General features: G+C 47.5%; 1 protein-coding gene across 3 annotated transcripts in view; it reads right to left on the reverse strand.

The window, feature by feature from the left end:
* The window catches only part of TTBK1 (tau tubulin kinase 1), a 1,457,642-nt gene that overhangs the window by 849,564 nt on the left and 591,350 nt on the right, over positions 1 to 16,728 (reverse strand). For all 3 annotated transcript variants that reach the window (XM_069608875.1, XM_069608874.1, XM_069608876.1), the window contains one exon: positions 3,686 to 3,751. In XM_069608875.1, coding sequence (XP_069464976.1) covers positions 3,686 to 3,751 — 66 coding nt within the window. The remainder of the gene's footprint in view (positions 1 to 3,685; positions 3,752 to 16,728) is intronic.

Genomic DNA, 16,728 nt, shown 5'->3' on the forward strand with positions numbered 1-16,728 from the left:
GTCTGTGTGGAAAGCTCCAGAAACTGAGACTTCGGAGCGAACCCTGGTGTCCAAAGCCAGAGATGAACTGGGCTGACGTTTAGGGCCTGACAGGTGAACCTCGGAACGTGGTCCGGTCTTGGCAGGTCTGTCGTGGGAACCCCCGGAGAAAACTCTGGTATGCCTATTAGGCCTGCGAGGCACCTCAGAGGAACCCCTGGTGGTAGAGCTGCTCAAGCCCCTCCTGGACTTAGAAGACCCCGGGAAGGAGTCCTCCGGCCGAGGCGCTCCAAAAAGTAAGGAACTTACCGGGCGTCTCTTCTTTTCGTCGATGAAAAGCTGAAGATGAGGTGGAGGAAGAGGTCCTCCCATCGAAGAAGATGGTGCTGGAGTGCCCGGACGTAGAGGGAATCGCAGTAAAATGACGAATCCCAGCGATGGTCCAGACCGAGACACTCCAAGCAGAGAGAATGGGGATCCGCCCTAGCGAAGCGATGTTCGCATAAAGAACAGGACACATATCCCAGACGCTCCGGCATAGACGGAGGACTAAGCAACCACAGAACCGGAGCAGGAGAGAAGGACAATGGAAACAAAAATCTTTCCCAGTGATGCAAGTGCGTCCAGCCCCGACCGCGCAGAGAAAAGGACAGAAGGGCGGTGCGCGGGGCAGAGCTCAAGAGAACGGGGTTATGGCCGCGTACGGTACCCCGTGTAAAAAGAGAAAGACAAAAATAAATTCAATTTTCGATGCTTTTTGGAAAAAAGTGCTCCGGTCCCGTCCTGAAGGACAGAATGTCTCCACAAGTATGGAGGAAAGGGGACGGGACGTAGGAGTATCAGAAAGTAGGGGGAATACCAACCATTGTTGCTCTCTAGCAGGGTTAGAATTTCCTGCACAAGGAATGGATCCGGAATTTTGACAGAGTTGTATCCCGGTGGATGATCTTGAGGGCTTTTTTTAAAAGGAAGGCAGTAACCCTGGGCTACCATTTCCAGAGCCCAAGCATCTGAAGTAATGCCCCACCATTCGTTCAGATGCTGAGAAATTCTGCCTCCCAACGGGGTCTTGTGGGTCAAGGACTCAGAGTGGCTTAGAGGCAGCTGCAGCTGCGGCTGAGGGTAAAGTTGCTACTGCTGGGACTGATTTAGCATGCCTTCCTGAAGTTGTAACCTTCGACTTCCCTTTGTCGTCACTGGGAGCGACTGGGGCATGGCTCTTGTGCGTTTCTTTCGAGGGGGTCGAGGCCGCATTCTCGAAAATATGCATCATCTCTGACCGAAATGCTTCCCACTTCGTTGGGGAATCGGATTTTGTCAGGTATCTGATTACCTCGGTAGAAGAATCAGATGATGAACAGGGAGACCTATGACATTTCTTCTTCGCCTTCTTTGAGGAAGAAGACGGAAGACTGCCGCGATAGACTCCTCGATCGGGACCTCTTTCGATTTCATACACCAGGAGCAGGCGCTAGACTCGCCAGACTTTTTCTCGCGATTCGAAGAAGACTTTGAAGACGCCATTCCCACTGCCAGTTTACCTCTACGCTGCCTGAGAGCTTTCTCTGTCATGGCCTGACAGAACCCAGTCGCCGGTACAGTGTCCGGAGCCCAGACACCACAGGCAGATGTGGCGAATATCCGCAATTGACATCTTTGATCCGCAGTCATGTCATTTTTTTAAACCGAACTTGGTGTCGAAGGATTTGAAGAAGAAATGTTTCTTGTGAAAAAATGAAGCGCGCCGTTAATGACTCGAAGCGTAAACTCGGAGAAATGAACTGAAGCCAACGGGCGCTGCATGGCTATTTATGCTGACAATGACGTTGTCGTTTGGCGGAGGCCCTCGAGGGACATCGACGCAACGACACTGCATACAGCGCACTCTATCGAGAAAATGTTTTCTGAAATGCAGAGCTGGAGAGATATAATATTATAAGATGAGGAATACTAGGGAGGACACAATCCATTCGAAGACCCCAGAGACCCAAATGCTGTTTTTACCCAGGGGCCGATACCCACTAGAGGTGGTAACAAACCCCTTATTGTACCTTCCAGGGATGTGGCCCTTGGGACGTGTTCCAGTAGCATTTGGTGAAAGACTCCGAAGAGCCCTTGTTCGCTGGACAGGTGATCAGATCTAAACAGGTTCTCACCAAGAGCCGATGACTAAGCCTTAGAGGCTTTCTCACATTAGCTGGATCATCTGAGAGAGTTCTAATCAAAGCTACTCTTCCTGGCAGATCTCCATTTATGTTATGCCCCTGAGATGGGCCCACAAGACCAGCTCATGCACATTGATTAGAGGTTTCAATGACTAGCACAAGTCCAAATGATATAGTGCCTGAATTACAAAAGCACTTGCCATGATAGTGACGTGAAAATAGCAAATACAAGGTATGGGAACCATTCTGCATTCATAGATGGCGCTGCATGGATGTCTGCGTGCATGCATAAAAAGCATACCTAGCCAAAGAACAATCTCCATTTATACATCAAACTGTAATTTTCCAATGTGCATATTGTACCCGCTAGTGTGCCCTATGACCTGCAATAATAAACATGTGTATTCTGTGCACTTAGCGTTTGTGTGTTTTGAAGTAATAGGACTACATGATTTCTCCTAATTATGTGATACTACGGAAGAAATCTTAATGATCCCCACCTGCAATTAAGAGATGACCGTAAATGTACGCACTATTTCAAGACCTCTCATCAAATGTACCCTTGTTTTTGTAAGAACACACACATCAGAGAAACGTTGCTTATTTGCAATATACAGCATGTAAGTGGTGTCAGAGCACTGGATGAGATCCTCCATGATACAACATGTCCCCATGGATTACTTTCATGAATTTTATAAAATACAGACACAAAATATTCAGATTGAGATCAATTTGTATGAACACAATATTAACTTTATTTTTACTGCTTTTAATGTGTTACTGTACTCAAAAATGTAAACAATTAGATCCACAGGTCACTCATGGAACTTTGGACAGGGATTGTGAGGGTTTGAAAATGGAAGAGAAAACTTTAAAGATTACAGTTTTAAGAACTACATTAAGCTAAAATAGCATCTTATTGATGACTTGTATAGATTCTTGGAAGGAAGGTTGTCGTTTAAATGAAGGATTCGCCTCACATTGGTTCCCTGCGGTATCGTACAATTTAATAAAATGGTGGTCTGTACCGAAAAAAGGGATGCTTAGATAGTCATGCAAGGTAACATTGTATTATTTATCCTGAATACAAGGCCAGATAGAGGTGGGCTATTCATCGAAACTAGTTGACCAGTTAATTATCAGTAATATTTGTGTATATTTTGAAACAAAGTGTTAATGTTGTCGTTGCCTGAGTTAGGGTCAGGTTGTGTAGGTGGATTAGACTTGTCAGCGATTTATGTATCCTTGGCATTGTTTAATAGTTTGAAGTGTGTCGTTTAATACATTTCATATTTATTGATTGAGTTTTATGCTAAATAAAATGAATTCATTTTGATACTCAAGTCCTGTTGATCTAATTGTTTACACTTCGTAATACGATGAGGCATTGCTTGCAGTATAAATTGAGCTCTGATTGCATTCATATGAGCAACTCTCAATCAGAATCTTTTGTTTACGTATTAAAGGTTCCTCTATTCTGAGTTGAGTAATTGTGAAGAGCTATTACTTTTACAAGAATTGGATAAAATGCAGATACCTACTCTGTTTTTGTGCGCATTCACAGAAGCGTAGCGAACAGTTCCTCGAAAACCAGCAACATTGCGAGGCTGAAAGAAAAGGACGAGAAAAACAAGATAAGGGCAACAAAAGGCATAGTCCAGCAAATCAGGTAGCAAGTTTCTAATCAAGACTTGAGCAGCCAAGGGTCCAATGACCTATCACCGATTCTGAGGGATGTATCTTCCACGTTCTGATGGATAGTATTTAATGAGTTCAGAGCTATTCCCTCCTCCCCCACACATATATATACCCTCCTATCCTCACCCGATTATCCGTGTTTACCACTCCCTGTACATTATTATTTGTATTTCATACTCCATTTCATCATTTCTGCCTGTACATTATTTTCTATTATCATTGTATATGTACTCTACCTGTAGATGTGTATGATCTCTTATTGTGTATTATTGTGCATAATTTGTATTATTTTTGTATCTTCTGCAACCATGTAACCCAAGCTTCGCATTTGTGATTATTGCTGCGCCCTTATACCCTCGGGTCTGGTGCGCACTACAAATGAACAAAACAAAAAACAAACCAACAAACACTTAGGGGAGAGGGGCTGTCACGTGAACTCTGAGGTATAACTGTGATGAATACTAGGGAAGGGGTGCTTGTCACGTTCATGGACAGAGGTTGTCTTCCACAAAGTCTGAGGGAGGTCTGTCACACAATCAGTGGGAGGTCTGTCACAGCGTCTCACAGAGGTCTGGCATAGATCTGGTGGGTGGTCAGACACAGAGTCTGAGGCGAGGGGTCTGTCACAGTGTCTGAGGGCAGTGTTTTATGCAGTGTTTCTGATGATGTATGTTATGCACTCAGAATAATGTCTCGTACTGATCCTGAGGAAAGTTTGTCACAGACTTGGATGCAGCAGGTGTATTGCAGATTTAGAGGGAGCTATGCCATGGACCTGAAACAGCCTTGTCATACAGTTAATCATGCATTTCATAGAGTCTGAGGAAGGTCTGCTTTGGATGCAAAGGAAGGTCTGTCAAAGACTCTATAAGACAAATATGGCAGGATCTACCTGCAAATTCACAACACGACGGGCATCACAGCAAAGTTTTCCAAAATATTGAAAACAACTGAATGAATGGAAAGGGTTTGAGACACCTGAATCAGTGTGGAAATGGGTGGCTGATTCCTAGGTAGACATATTATGCCGGTTATGTAACTTGAGCACTGAGATTTCTCTGCACAAAGATTATGATTCCCTGAATGCAGCGTCCTCTGCCATGCCATATGTGAATAGGCTTGTTCCTAAGATTGACACCAAGGAGGGCTTGGGAACAGGAATATATCTGTCAGATAATTATCCACCCCTGTTTAGTTCCTACTATGAACCATGCACGTAAAAGCACAGTATACTTCCATAGAACACAGACTAGCGCAGAGTACAATTGACTACTATTTCAGGGACAAAACAGCCTCTTTTGCGTTGCAAATGGACATGTTAAAGACTCCCTAGCTGTGAGAATCCGGAGGGTATTCTCCAAGTGAGACATTGAGAATCCCTTATTCAGGTGGCTAGGGACGGGCTGGCACTCCCAGATCCCAACCCTGGGTGTAGACAAACGAGGGAGGATCGCCTACGTAGGGGAACCCAGGGTTATGCTTGGGAGAATCGCCTAGGTGAGACGCAGTATCATACCGGGGAAGAAGGAGAGGAGGGTGAGATTCCTGAGATCTTTGCAGGCTGTAACACATCCACTACCCCCTTTCACCTATTAAATCTCTTTTATCCAAATCTATCATCTCCTCCGTATATAACCAACCCCCTAGGATCCCACACCCCGTTGCATTTAGAAACCATCTCACTCGGAGTGCCTGCTTTCCGGTTCCCTATCCGAATACCTCCAATCATTCTTCCCCACGTCCCTCAGATCATCCTGTCCTAACACACAGTCTACTTGGACTAAACACTACAGTTCCCACAATCCCCCTGGTTCCTTTCACAATAACAATCCCGGTGACTTCTATCAATCTCCCCCTTCTAAGGCCATCAACACTCCTGATACGAGGGTTGCAATTCCCTGTAACACCTTTGCCCCATCCTACCCTATAGGATACTCTCACACTCCAACCCTTCCCTTTCCTGACTTTAACACTTATTCACACCATAGAAAACACCGGACTAAACCTAAAACCGTTTATCTGACATGTCACGACACAAGGGTCAGGCAAAGTCAGCAAATTAACCTGAATCACACACACCTGACAGCCCTTTCCCTTCCCCACAGGGATAAAAGATGGAGCAAGAGAGAACATTACGAGCAAGGCAGACCGCACGATGAGACAGCTATCTCGACCTGGCAGTTCAAGAGGAGGAGAAAGGCGGCAAACATTGAGAGGCTGACGAGGAGAGACACGACCTTGTCCTTTTTGACAAAACCCCATGAAACCTCAGCAGAAGGAATCGTAAGACCGAGGAAAATAGCCCAAGTGTGTTGCAGCAGATGATAATAGCCCAAGTGTGTTGCAGTAATGTCAACGGTGCATGCAGCGTATCGAAGCAGGGAGAACAGATACACTTGACGTGTTTCTCAAAGGGTGAAGATCTCTAGAAGAACTTCCTGAGCTAGTTCCCACATGTGGGAGATTGTGCTCTGCCTGCTCAGAGTGTCAGCCGCTGTGTTCTCCTCTTTGGCTAAGTGAACTGCCGATAGAGAGATTCCTTCTTGAATTGCCCAGAACCAGAGCTGCATTGCCACTCTGCACAGTGGTAGTGACCCTACACCTCCTCTCTTGTTAAGGTAGTACATGACCACTGTGTTGTCGTCATTATCAGGACATTCTTTCCCTGTACAGATATAACAAAGGCCTTCAGCGCAGTCTGATTGCCCTCAGCTCTAAAAGGTTGATATGTAGTTTGGACTCCGATGGAGACCAACGACCGTTGATTGTCAGATCGTTGGTGTGGGCTCCCCACCCTGTGAATGAGGAGTCCGTCACTACCATTATCTCTGGCCATGGCTGCAAAAAACATTTTCTCTTGAGAATGTCGTCCTTGCAATCCCACCACAGGAGGTCCTGAGCGACTCTGCTCAGAACTTTAAGGTGGTCTGACATTCTGTCTGAAAACTAGGACCATTGAGTCCTGAGAGCCCATTGGAGGGATCTCATTCTCAGGCAAGCCTCTAGCACCAGGAAAATGCAGGATGCCATGAGACCAAGCAACCTCAAAAAAATTGAAGGCCGGAGTGGCCACCAGGGGGGGCATGGCGATGACAGTTTAAGCCCAGAGCTGCCAAGCACACCAGGCTGTTTTGAGGTTTTAGCCCCCCGTAAAAGAACCCCCAACCAGGAAAGACCTGCTGGGTCGTGTATGTGAACACCCACTGACCATTTGGGTGAAATATGGAGTCCCAGGGTCCCCTGCAAAAGGGAGAATCAAACGAGGCGGAGAGGCGGCTACAAGAGGAGGAGCCTCCCCGAGAGAGTGCAGGTGCTCCTAGCCCCAAGGAGAGGCCCGACTCGACCTGGAGGTGGGGGGAGGGGCGGCTGGGCCCCCCATGCCAGAGGACCCTGAGGTGCTGACCTCCCCCCTCCAATACTGAACACCAATGAGAGAGGACTGACGGAAAGTGAAGGCAAATAAGGAAGCAGACCAGGGAACAAAGGGATGACGTCCCGGCAGAGGAGGAGCATTGGAGCAGCGCGCAAGTCTCATCAAGCAGCGGGACTCATGCTTTAACTTTCCCTCTGTGACCTGCGCTTTGCCTTTCCCTCTGCTGGCGAACGGCACCCCCCACTCGCAGACCCCCAACTCCCACTCACTGGCAGCATGGGAGTAGAGCCTTATGGGGGGAAGGCAGGGCGCACTGATGGGACCCTGGCGGGAACTGTAAGGTGAGAAGACCGGGGTCAGTGATGAGGGCGGAGCCACTCCTGCCTTGTGTCCGGACTCCCCCCTTCCCTGCCGATGACAGATTGTGGATCCCCAGCGGGACCCAAGGCAATAAAGGGGAGAGAGGGACGGACTGCCCACCCCCTCTGCAGAGATCCCTTTGACCTGCACAATACACGGAGTGGCAGGAGAAAGCCAGCCAACTGCCTGAAGCCAACACACACCCCCTTGTACCGGGAGCATGGGCAGGACTGGCTTCACAAACCTCAGCCAGCTGAAAGGAGCTAGGTGGATTGGGCTAGAGGACACCAGAACAAGCCAAAGCAGAGAGTTACAAAGCAAGATGAGCTGAAGGAGGACCCCTCTCACACAGAACAACAACTGAAGGACGCACAGGCGGGGAGGGCCCATCAGGACCATAGCAGACGGATTTATCCTGAGGTAAGGACCCCCGTAGCATGGGACACTGGCAGGCACCCCTGAGAAGACCACGTGAGCGCGGGGGCTGTTAGGCAGAATCCTGTGCAGTGCCCTTAGGGACCACTACACACAATTGAGACTACAGGTGGTGATACAGGTTTTACCTTTGGTACAAGCCTGTACTACTATGTCATAATGATAGCAGTGGTGGAGCAGCCAGGCTTATCTCAAGAGTATATGAGCAGTAGCAGAGATTACACATAGGGACCACAATTACTGGGACTCAAGCAAACACTGACTCAAGGTTTCAGGTAGAAAATATAAGTACATTTATTTTTAAACCATTCGTTATAAACATAACACTTCTATTAAACTTCAATAAAAACCACACGTTAAATATACTACAACTAACCAATTCACTTTGTACAGTAAGTCTCAAGGTAAGTGCCCTGTGTTGGAATGAACCAGTGTTAGGCACAAAAACACGTTACTGCGGATACGATTGCGATCACTTTTTGACAGTCCGGTCTACTAAACAAACGCGTATCCGTGACATGAAATGCTACCGGGGCAAAAAACACTTCCACCTGAGATACCCAAAGGGAGTTGGAGGCAAAAATCACAGGCAATATTTTGGTTAGGCAGGCAGAATCAAGAAACACTCAGAGACAGGAGTTCAAAAGTCAAAGGGCCGGAGCCAGGGTCGAAAGACACCAGGGCCAGTTGCCGAAGATCACACGGTCTAACAGTTCATGATTCAATGGGGCCAAAAGTACTTCGATACTGTCAATGTTCGGAAGCAAAAGTTATAAGAAGGAGGGAAGACAAGGTCAAGACATGGATGAAGAAAAAAGGGATTCACCCAGTTTCCTCAACAGAACACAGTACCTTGTTCCAATGGTGCAGCTGGTGCCCTGGCAGTTGTTCCTGTTGGTTTCCCGCAGCCCCACGATTCCTGGAGCTTCGTCGAGAAGGGAGGACTTCTGAAGGGGGTCTGCACCACACAGGGATGAGGCCGGCAGCAGTGACACAGAATAAAAGGTGCGCTCCTTAAAAACAGGAGAGGCTCTTCAGGTGGCTATCCGGACCACTACAGCAGTGTGCAGCGCTTTTGACCGCGGAAGAGCATCCTCAGACTGTAGAAGATGAGCTAGTTATCCCCACCAAGCTCAAGGGAAGAAGACTCCAGACTGGATCTTCTCCGAGTTGTTGAAGGGCAGATAGCTCAGGACTGCAGCAAGGCTTCACCGGGATGGGGTAGTTGCAGCAGCCGTCGTTCTCTCCGCTTCTCTTCGGTTCCTTGTAGTTCCAGTGGCGACTCTCTGACTTCTAGCCCAAGAGACCTGCCTTTTATGCGAAAAACCCCCATTCACGCAGCCTGGCTGTCAATCACCCAGCATGGGGGTTGTCCAGCCCGGACTACTACCCTGGCCAATCATGACAAAGTGCGACTTGGGTTTCCTAGGATACCCTGTGTAGGGGGTGACTACACCCCTCCCTCACATTCAGCCCACCTAGACACCCAGGCGCCTTGAGGAGGGCTTCTGGGCAGAAGCCCGCCAAAAGACAGTGAACAAAGAAGGCGAACCTAGTTTGCCACGCAAAGTAAAACACAAGAAGGACTTTAACAAAAAGAAATGGCGAATAAACCCAACTGTAGCCAAAGGAAAGACGATTTGGTCAAGCGGGTTTATGTTCGAGGAAAATATAATAGCCAAGAAGAGTACCACGTTTATCTAATATAATCGCGGTAGAAGAGTTAAGGTAGATACCACTGCCACCAGCCAAGTCTAAATGTTAAAAGAGCGAAACAATGCTCTAGGAGGTACAGATAAAAAGGGATACGAATTAACCCTTTCCAGTACTCCATGGAAGATGGGTTGTACTGGATCTGTGATAGATTGACTAAGTAAAGTTAATGGTAACTTTACCCTTTTCTGGGGGACAGTAGTCGCCTCAAAAATGGAGTCGAGGGAAGTCTCAAAAACAACCCTGTGCCACGGCACTGAAGGTGCTGTGTGACACACACAAAGAAGGGGCCTACTGAAGTGGTGTACTTCAGAGTCCACAATCACAGAAACAGATGGAAACACATAGCAAAACACAGGTATGAGTGGGGGAAAAGCTCTCACTCTTACCAGGTGGAAAAAAATAAACTCCAATAGTCCAGCAAAGCTGCTGGGGGACTCACTAGGTGAGGGAAATTAGCCATAAATGAGAATTCTCCCTAACACTCCCCCCTCCCCCCAGACTAAGGGACAGGAGGATTTAATCCACTGCTGTATGGACCTCATACCTCTAGTCGGTTACAAACATCCTACTCTGTGCTCAATAGAAAAATCAAATCCTTGCAGGCAGATTGACCATCTGAGTAACTTTGGGTTTTCCCCTTTCATTTGCATCATCCATCTCAAGGGTTGGTGGTCAGTCTGAATAGTGACGGTGTAGTATGGTCTAAACCTCTTCAGTGCCCACACAATAGCAAAGCATTCTCTTTCTATTGTTGCCCACCTTGTCTCAGGATCCTTTAACTTCCTGCTGATGAAACAAATGGGGTGTTCCCTACCTTTCTCATCCAGTTGACTAAGGACTGCACCTATACCTACATTAGAAGCATCAGTTTGTACAATGAAGGGTTGGTGATAGTCAGGAGCTCTTAGGACTGGAGCTTGACAAAGGGCTTTCTTTAGGCCTTCAAAGGCTTGATTGCACTCCTCATTCCACCTGACCTTTTTAGGAAATTTGGGAGAGGAGATGACATTCAAGGGAGAGGCTATGGTCCCATAGTTCCCTATGAAGTTCCTATAATACCCAGTGAGACCTAGGAAGGCTCTCACTTGGGTTTGAGTAGTAGGGGTGGCCCAGTTTTGTACAGCTTCTACTTTGCTAGGCAGTGGCCTTATTTCACCTACTCCTACCTCATGTCCAAGGTAGACCACTGAACTCTGGCCAATTTGACATTTGCTTGCCTTTATGGTCAGATGGGCCTGTTCAAGAGCCTGCAATACATAACCTAGGTGTACAATATGTTCTTTCCGTGTAGGGCTGAACACTGCAATCATCCAAGTATGCCATGCAGAAGTCCTCCATCCCATTCAGAACTTGATTGACCATCCTCTGAAATGTAGCAGGTGCATTCCTTAATCCAAAAGGCATTACCTTGAGTTGGTAGAGGCCAGCTGGGGTGGAGAATGCAGTTTTCTCCGTGGCATGGTCTGTCAGGGCTATTTGCCAATAGCCTGACGTTAGGTCAAATGTGCTGAGGTACTTGGCTGCACCAAGTTTGTCCACCAGCTCATCTGTCCTAAGCAAAGGATGGGCATCAGTCGTGGTTACTGCATTTAGAGCTCTATAGTCCACGCAGAATCTCAACTCCTTGGATCCTGCCTTTGGTTCAATAACAACTGGGCTAGACCATGGGCTAGTAGAGGGTTCTATTACCCAGAGTTCAAGCATCTTGTTGACCTCATTCCTTATGTGGGATCTGACATTGTCTGACATTCTGTACCCCCTGCTTTTGACAGGCAGACAGTCACCAGTGTGTATGTCATGCTGGCCCCAAGGGGTCAAGCCTGGTGAAAGTGAGAACAGGAGGAAAACGGATTTAACAGTAACTTGCACTCATCCTGCTGGTCAGATGTGAGACTGTAAGAGAGGTTAACTCCTTCCACTTGCTCATCTTAAGGTAAGCCTCTGAGGAGGTCAGGTAGAGGTTCACTCTCCTCCTCCTCCTGAGCTGAAGCTAGAAGCAAAGCTCCTATGTCAGGTCTGGAGACATAAGCCTTTAAACGGTTGGTGTGAAAGACTCTGGAAGCCTCCTTAGGATTGCCTAGGTCCACCAGATAGTTCACCTCTCCAAGTTTACCCACAACTTTGAAGGGTCCTATCCATTTGTCCTGCAAGGCCCTCTGCCTTATGGGGACCATAACAAGAAAAAGCTGGTCTTGATTAAACTCAACCATGTTAGCCTTCTGGCCATGCCAATGTTTGACCAGAGCTTGACCAGCCTTCAAGTTATCACTTGCCTCTGCCATCATGTGTGACATTCTCCTCTGGAGACCTATCACATAGTCAGTCACTCTGACGGGCTTGGGGGAAGGAGCACTCTCCAACCCCTCCTTAATCAGGGCCAATGGACCTCTGATTGGATGGCCATAAAGAGTTTCGAAGGGACTAAATCCTACTCCCTCCTGAGGGACTTCTTTATATGCAAAGAGAAGGCATGGCAGTAGAAGGTCCCACTTTCTTCTAAGGGGTTCTTCTAAAGCACCCATCATGCTCTTCATAGTTCTGTTAAACCTCTCTACCATCCCATTGGTTTGGGGTGGTAGGCAGTTGAGAACTTGTAGGTAACTCCACAGGTTTTCCACATGGTTTGCATGTAGTGGGACATAACATGTGATCCCCTGTCAGATATCACCTCCTTAGGAAAACCTACTCTGGTAAAAATACCAAATAGGGCCTTAGCTACAGCCGGAGCCGTAACAGTCCTCATAGGTATAGCTTCAGGAAACCTAGTGGCATGGTCCACTACATCCAGGATAAACCTGTTGCCTGAAGTTGTGGGAGGGTCAAGAGGACCAACAATGTCAATCCCAACCCTCTCAAAAGGAATTCCCGCCACTGGGAGAGGCACTAAGGGTGCCATGCCACATTCTTGGATCCACTCTTGCCAGAGGTTTGACAAGTGTGGCAGCTTCTGCAGAATTTGTCTACTTCTGTACCCATCTTAGGCCAGTAGAAGTGCAGAGATAGCCTTTCTTTGTTCTTCTTAAAACTTAAGTGACCAGCCAAAGGTACCTCATGGGCTAACTGCAGAAACTGGAGTCGGTTCACTAGAGGTACTACAAGTCTTCTGTAGTCTCCAGGGGTCGACTCAGTTGGTTCACTGTAGAAGAGGCCATCTTCCCAGTGCAGCCTATACTTCCCAGGCTCAGTCCCATTGAGCTGAGAAGCTGCCTGTAGGCGAAGACCTTCCAAGGTAGGACACTCTCTTTGTCCCTTACTGAAATCTTCTCTGTTGGGTCCACCTTCTGCCAGTAAAGACTGCAGCTCAGGATGGTCAACAGGGTCAAGATCTCCTACCAAGGTAAGATCCTCTTCTAGATCTGATTCCTCAGTATCTAGTTTGACCATACAGGGTTGAACCTCACACTCAGCCTCAGCTGGTGTGGGAGTCACAGGTGTGACTTTGGACAGTCTCGGAGATGTCCTTTTGGGCACAGGAGTGCTTGCTGGTTTCTTGCTGGCAGACGTAGGTTTCCCCTTTGTCTTTTCTTGTCCTGCAATGGCAGTAAGTAAGTCCTGTGGACTTGGGGTGATAGCTTCCTCTATCATGTCCCCAGGAGAGCCTCTTATGGTTCTCTCCCTTGCACACCTTGTGAGCTCCTACTTCCTTCTGCTGGGGGGCCTGGGGGTGCTAGACACAACTCCAAGAGTTTTAAGGTCATTACCCAACAGGACCCTCCCAGGTACGTTATTTTGCACACTTAAAGGTATTCTGACAGTCATGTCATTACACTGGATGAGAGCTGGTAACTGGGGAACCATTTGCACAGGGCCTCCAGCTAACTTGGTTAAGTGTTTGGGTGTCTTAGCAACATCCTCCACTTTGAAAAAACATTCATCAACCACAGTTATGCCTGCTCCAGCGTCTCTGATGGCAGGGTTCTCCTGACCATTCACAAGAACACTATCTTTATAATACTCTTTAGCATTATCTGGGATTGAGTTATAGACATTTAAGTTCTGCTGTTCCCATAGACCCAAGGACACTAAAGAAACACTAGCTGAGACTCTCATGGGCTCATCAGCTAGTAGCTGAAAGTTTCCACTGGTCATAGGTACTTCATCCACTTGGGAGAAGGCTAAGGAGACAGTGTTGATCCCTGAAGGTTTACCCTTACACTTGGGATATCCTTTCACATGGCCAGGCAACCCACAAACAAAGCATTTTCCAAATGCTCTCTGGAATGGGGGTTTGCCCTGGCCTCCATCTGGTGTGGAACCAGGTGGTACACTAGCCTGATTCGGTTTACCTTGTGGCTTACCCTGGTTATGTTTGGGGCCCTCTTTTGGATTGGAATTATTGGAATTCTCCTTGTTGTCTTTCTTTGGCTGCTTCCCCTCATCCTTCTTCTGAGTAGCTCCAGAACCCTTGTGAGTAGCCCTGTTGGCAACCCACAAGTCAGCAGCCTTAGCTAGTTTCTTAGGATCTCCTTTGAATCAGCCAAGTTCTGTCTAAGCTCAGGAGAGCAGACATCAAAAATAGACTCCAACATTACAAGATTCCTCAAACCTTCATAAGTGTTCACTTTGTAACCCTTAACCCAACCATCTAGGTTTTTCAAACATTCACACACCCAGGTAGCCCAAGGGGTACCATAATGCTTTTTGAGGGTTCTAAACCTCTTAATATACTGGGAAGGGGTCTTCCCAAACCTAGCTATTAATGCTAGTTTCACACACTCATAATCCTGCTTATCCTCCTCCCTCAACTCCATTACAGCACCACTTGCAACAGGGGGAAGCCTAGAGAAAAGCCAGGGAATCAACTGATTCTATGAGATACCTTGAATCCCATGATTGTACTCAAACATTGCTAACCAATCCAAAATATCAAGTTTAGTCTCATACATACCAATCATTTCCTTTGGCATATGGGGTCTCTTAGGGCTTGAAGACCTAGAGGACTCTGGGAGAGAAGCATTTTCTAGAGACAGTTTCTTCATTTCTAGTTCATGGTTCAGCTCCATTTCTCTGAGCCTTAACTCTTGATGTTTCATGGCAGTTTGTGCATTAATACGTTTCACTTCTAATTCAAGTCTCATTTTCTCAAGTGCAATAAACTCAGGAGTAAGTATAGGACCTGTGGGGGTCCCTGTGGACAGAGGTGTGCATTCTGAGCAGGCAAGGGAATTGCAGGGTTTCCTAGCAAGGACTCATCTACTTCTTCACAATGAACACTCTCAGAATCAGAAACGTCAAAATCCACATTTGCTGGAGTGGTAGGTCCTTCTGACCCACTCTCCAGACTTTTTCCCATTACCTTTGCAATCAGTTCAGATTTTTTTCCTTTACCAGAGATATTCTTATCCCTACACATGGTTCTCAGAACCTCAGCAGTATAAAGTAAAAGACTCTCTTCAGTGTAGTTTTCCATATTTTACATGATTTCTTAGTTAAATAGAATTAGTGGTGTTAGCCTTGTGGTTAGTTGAACCCAAGCAATAGCAGCACTCTAAGTGTAATCACTCTAGTTCCAAATCCTCACCACTGTACACCAGGGGAGAGAGGGACGGACTGCCAACCTCTCTGCAGAGATCCCTTTGACCTGCACAATACACAGAGTGGCAGGAGAAAGCCAGCCAACTGCCTGAAGCCAACACACACCCCCTTGTACCGGGAGCATGGGCAGGACTGGCTTCACAGACCTCACCCAGCTGAAAGGAGCTATGTGGATTGGGCTAGAGGACACCGGAACAAGCCAAAGCAGAGAGTTACAAAGCAAGATGAGCTGAAGGAGGACCCCTCTCACACTGTAACGCTCACCTGATTCCCGCAGAGGTGCCGGTCTTGACTGGGTGAATGCCGTATCTTCAAAGGTGATGTGTAACACACGGTTGGCTCTTTGGGCTGGACCTCTGTGCACTGTATGTCTGACTCGAAGAGTAATATGTCTGCAGATAGAAAATATGGGATTAATGAACTGGGGTTATTGGGTGCCTCTCTCCTCTTCCCTTTCTCTTCTCCTGTAGAACCCCAAAGGTTAACACCCTCACCTTAGGTAAGTGAACGCCGAGCTCTCCATCTGCCTCGGGGCAGGGTGCCGTAACCAGTTTCTTCACTGGATAAGGGTGCAGGCCTCTTGACCTCAGAGGACTGCTGTCCGTCGTTAACTGCCCGAACGGTAAGTTCTGGGCACTTCAAATGTCTTAAAAGTCTTTTGTAATGATATCTCTTGTTTTGCAGGGTTCCGGCGATGGCGGATGGCGGGCTGATGAGAGTTGAGGATCGAACCCGCGTGAGGAATAGAAGCGCCTGGAAGCACGTAAGTAAGTGCTTGTAGCCTGCTTCACGATGCGCACTAACTGTCCCTTTTATCTTGCAGGTACAAGTTCGGAGCTTTAGAGAAGCTGAAGGGTGCTGGAATACCCACTGGATTCGGCGTTGGAAGGAGTAATGGCACGTGAGTAATAAAGTTGCCCAATGTCTTTAAACGCACCTTCTTTTGTCTTTCAGATGCGGGATGCAGCGCCGAAGGCCTCCGGAGCGTGCGAAGAGCTGGTAAGCTTTTGTCTTTCAGATGCCGGAATGCAGTGCGAAGACCTCCGGAGCATGCGAAGAGTAGGTAAGCCTTTGTCTTTCAGATGCCGGAATGCAGCGCGAGGCGTTGGTGACAGCCGATGGACCAGGTAAGAGATGCGCTGCCACTGAAGACCGTAGTGCTAACCTGTTCTTTCTTTGTCTTTACAGGTGCTGCTGAAGACCGGATTCCAGGATGGTAGGCCTTTGTTCCTTAGGCCCAGGATCTGAAGCAGAAGACACGATGAACGTTCTGCTGCAGAGAATGCAGAATAACGCAAAGCAAGATTCATCCATCGGGTGTGGTTTAATTAGCCTCCTGTAGTGCTTAGGTGTCTCCTTCCACAGCCACGCCTAGGTAAGAAAAGAGTTCCTGCTTTCCAGAAGAGTTCCAGTGTTCTGAACCTAGGGAGTGGCTCCTGCCCCACCCAACAGGAAAAGTAGTCCCAA

This window comes from Ambystoma mexicanum, chromosome 4q, assembly GCF_040938575.1.
Source record: "Ambystoma mexicanum isolate Mex_15411 chromosome 4q, UKY_AmexF1_1, whole genome shotgun sequence".
Lineage (NCBI taxonomy): Eukaryota > Metazoa > Chordata > Amphibia > Caudata > Ambystomatidae > Ambystoma > Ambystoma mexicanum.